The sequence below is a fragment of the Garra rufa genome, chromosome 5, assembly GCF_049309525.1.
Source record: "Garra rufa chromosome 5, GarRuf1.0, whole genome shotgun sequence".
NCBI classification, from domain to species: Eukaryota; Metazoa; Chordata; class Actinopteri; order Cypriniformes; family Cyprinidae; genus Garra; species Garra rufa.
Window position 1 is genome coordinate 4,778,364 of NC_133365.1, and position 2,796 is coordinate 4,781,159.

The following is a 2,796-nucleotide window of genomic DNA, read 5'->3' on the forward strand; positions in this document are numbered from 1 at the left end:
ATCCAGGGACACAACTTGTCTCATGCTGTAATATGTGTCATGTTCAGGGTAAGTTGAATAATTAGGGAATATAGAACATATAAAACAATGGGGTTATGTTGCAAAACAATATTCACATTTTCATAAACCAGCCAGGAAATGCTTTAATATTTATCATGTTTGAATTTAGTGAAATCATTTTCAACATTTTAATAGTATTTTCTTGCAATTGGATGCAATGCTCTGACACACTTCTATCCTCTAAGCTAAAAGATATATATATGTATGTGTGTGTGTGTGTGTGTGTGTGTGTGTGTGTGTGTCAAATGTGTACATGTAAAGCTACAATTCTTTAAAAAAGATTCATGCCATTTTTTTTTACAAGGTTTAAAATATACATTTACCAACCTGTATGGTTATATTTTTAGTCCTGGATAAGTTTGAGATTAAGCCTTAAAATGATCTGTTTTACTGTACAAGATTTTGTCCTGTCTAATGTTCATGTGATGGTCAAAAACGTGGCCTTCCCATTTCTTTTTACATTCAAATGGAAGTTAAAAATACACAATAAATGCAAATAGACAATGTGGCTGTAAACATATTTTGAACTTGCTTTAATTTACAAATGAAATGAGTGCATGTGATACACCAGGTCTTTGAAACACCAGATGTTACTCTAGAGTAAATGCACAGTAGATAACTATAGAAATGCACTGTAAGAAGAGCTCCTGTAAACAAAGACTTCCTTCACTTATGCAGCCAAAATCCACCATGGAAATTCGAGCACAGAGCAAAAGCCGGCTACTTTTGTCCAGCCTGCATTTTATTTGCTTATTTATTCTGGAGAATACTTGCATAATGTATAAGCTAGAAGTAGCTTTAACTTATAAAACACAGTTGGTTCATTAACAATAGCAATCTGAGAATTATGAGGGCAAATCCTTCCATTCCGTGTCTCCGAAATCCAGAGAAAGCCTGTCAGTATTTCTATTTTTTTTTTTCACACTTATAGCTCTAACTTGCCACTTGAGTGTGTGCATCGCAATATATTTAGGTCAAATACACTCACAAAATACATTATTACGATTTCAGCGCAGTTTGACTGAAAATTAATGCAATGAATGCAAATACTGTCTTCTTAAAATTGTGGCAAACATGATAAATTTGAAGATGTAAAAAAAAAAAAAAAAAAAAACTGAAGACAGTTGCTTGGAAACAACAATGCAGAGTCACGGATTGACCTGCAGCAACCGATACACCTCATTTAAAGAAATATATAAATAAAACTAACTTGGATTCAATTCATCGCAAAGCCCTTGTTGCTTTAGAATTCATTATGATTTCACAAATGTGCTGCTTGACTCATCACGGATTTTGATCTTCAATTGCACCTGCAAAAGTTTATGTAAAATGATTAGGATGGTTTACAACTATTCAAAAATGACTTATTATTATTATACATAAATAAATATAGTCATGTTTACAGCGTGAAGTGAAATGGCCAGATCAGGTCATTCTTTAATCAAGAAATATTTGAGAAAAGCCCCCAGTTTCTCAATTCATTATCAAGTCATTATTTGGTATATAGTTCATGTTTGTCTGAAACTAAATATATAAATCTATAAAATACATTTAATAGATAAATAGTACCAAAAATACCAAAAACTAAAAATACCTGTTCTAACATGAACTGAAGTGGATCATCTGGTCTATCAAAAACCAGTTTCTCTGTGATGTCCTGAAACAGCACAAACAAAACTGTGAGTGAAAAATACATACATTGGCCTGACTATCTAAATCTGCTAAAACGACATTGGTATTAGTCGAAGCTTTTTTTGTTTTGTTTTCGTAATACTCTTCGTAAAGCTTTATTAAATAAACCGTAGTAATAAAATATTAACATGCTCAGGCTTCTTTTTTTCTTTTTTTTTGGGAAGTTCTATTAGTGCTCTGAATTGTCCTTCGCCATTTTGTGCTGAGCAATTCATCACTGTCTACCATTTTCTTCGTAAGAAAAAATATATCAGTAGCTGCAGCTTTGTTCTTTCTCACCTGAAAAATCTGAAGAATATTGTGAGTCTCCATATAGTTAACAGAGCGTTCGTAAGGGTCCGTGAACACTGATGGAGCACGCCTGTTCTCCAAACTCTCGGTGATCAGCACTTTTTCTGCTAGACCAGAATCTGTCATCTCACAAAGTTTATGTTGTTGCAGGCTGCTAAAAACGATGTACACAAAAAGTAAGTTGCGAAGCGCGCTTCCGCGAAGCCCTAGTTATTACTCGCTCAGTTGGGGCTCGTTCGCTCTTTCAGAAAGGACATCAAGCGCATTACCTCAGTTCTAAACAAACACCAAACTTTAGTCCGTTTTGTCTTAATACAGAAATGGGGAGCGCGTATCTCGAACAAATCGAGAGCAGGACTGTTTGAAATGTCACACTGTATCTGTAACCCCTAGCAACTGTATACAAAAGGCTTGGATGATGTCATTGGGCACAGTTCCCCAGGACAGCGCCTTTGATAAAGACTCGCGAGGGGTCTCGACAAGGGCTGTTGAAAATGGAGAAAAGGCGCGTTCGTGAGGTTGAAACAGCGCTTCTGCAGTTCGCGCCAGTTTTACGATCTATTTTCGGAAAAAAAGAATACCTCAGAAGACCTCGGGCCAACGTTTACAATACGACTGACAAAGAGAAGGAGGGGCCAGCCCGCCGTTTCTAGGTTGCAAGTCGTCCTCAGCTGACACCTCGGCCTACAATGGGTGCATTTTATGTAGGGCAGACGGTGTGCGTGTCCCCCGGTGAACCTCTCGGTAAAACGG

The 2,796-nt window shown here is 36.6% G+C and overlaps 1 protein-coding gene across 1 annotated transcript; it reads right to left on the bottom strand.

Moving 5' to 3' along the window:
* Positions 1–570: 570 nt before the first annotated feature.
* On the bottom strand, positions 571–2,409 carry LOC141334281 (testis-specific expressed protein 55-like). The gene is made up of 3 exons (XM_073839327.1): positions 2,032–2,409; positions 1,655–1,717; positions 571–1,370 (listed from the first exon to the last, which is right to left on the bottom strand). Exons 1-3 carry the CDS (start codon positions 2,167–2,169, stop codon positions 1,314–1,316), a joined length of 258 nt encoding a protein of 85 aa, XP_073695428.1. The 5' UTR covers positions 2,170–2,409; the 3' UTR covers positions 571–1,313.
* Between the last annotated feature and the right edge of the window lie 387 nt (positions 2,410–2,796).

Bases quoted from the DNA above. Each gene is read 5' to 3' on its own strand.
- LOC141334281 (XM_073839327.1), bottom strand. From the start codon at position 2,169: ATGACAGATTCTGGTCTAGCAGAAAAAGTGCTGATCACCGAGAGTTTG. The intron at 1,718-2,031 runs GTGAGAAAGAAC...GTGCTGTTTCAG, and splicing joins ATATTCTTCAGATTTTTCAG to GACATCACAGAGAAACTGGT. The intron at 1,371-1,654 runs GTATTTTTAGTT...AAACTTTTGCAG, and splicing joins TTCAGTTCATGTTAGAACAG to GTGCAATTGAAGATCAAAAT.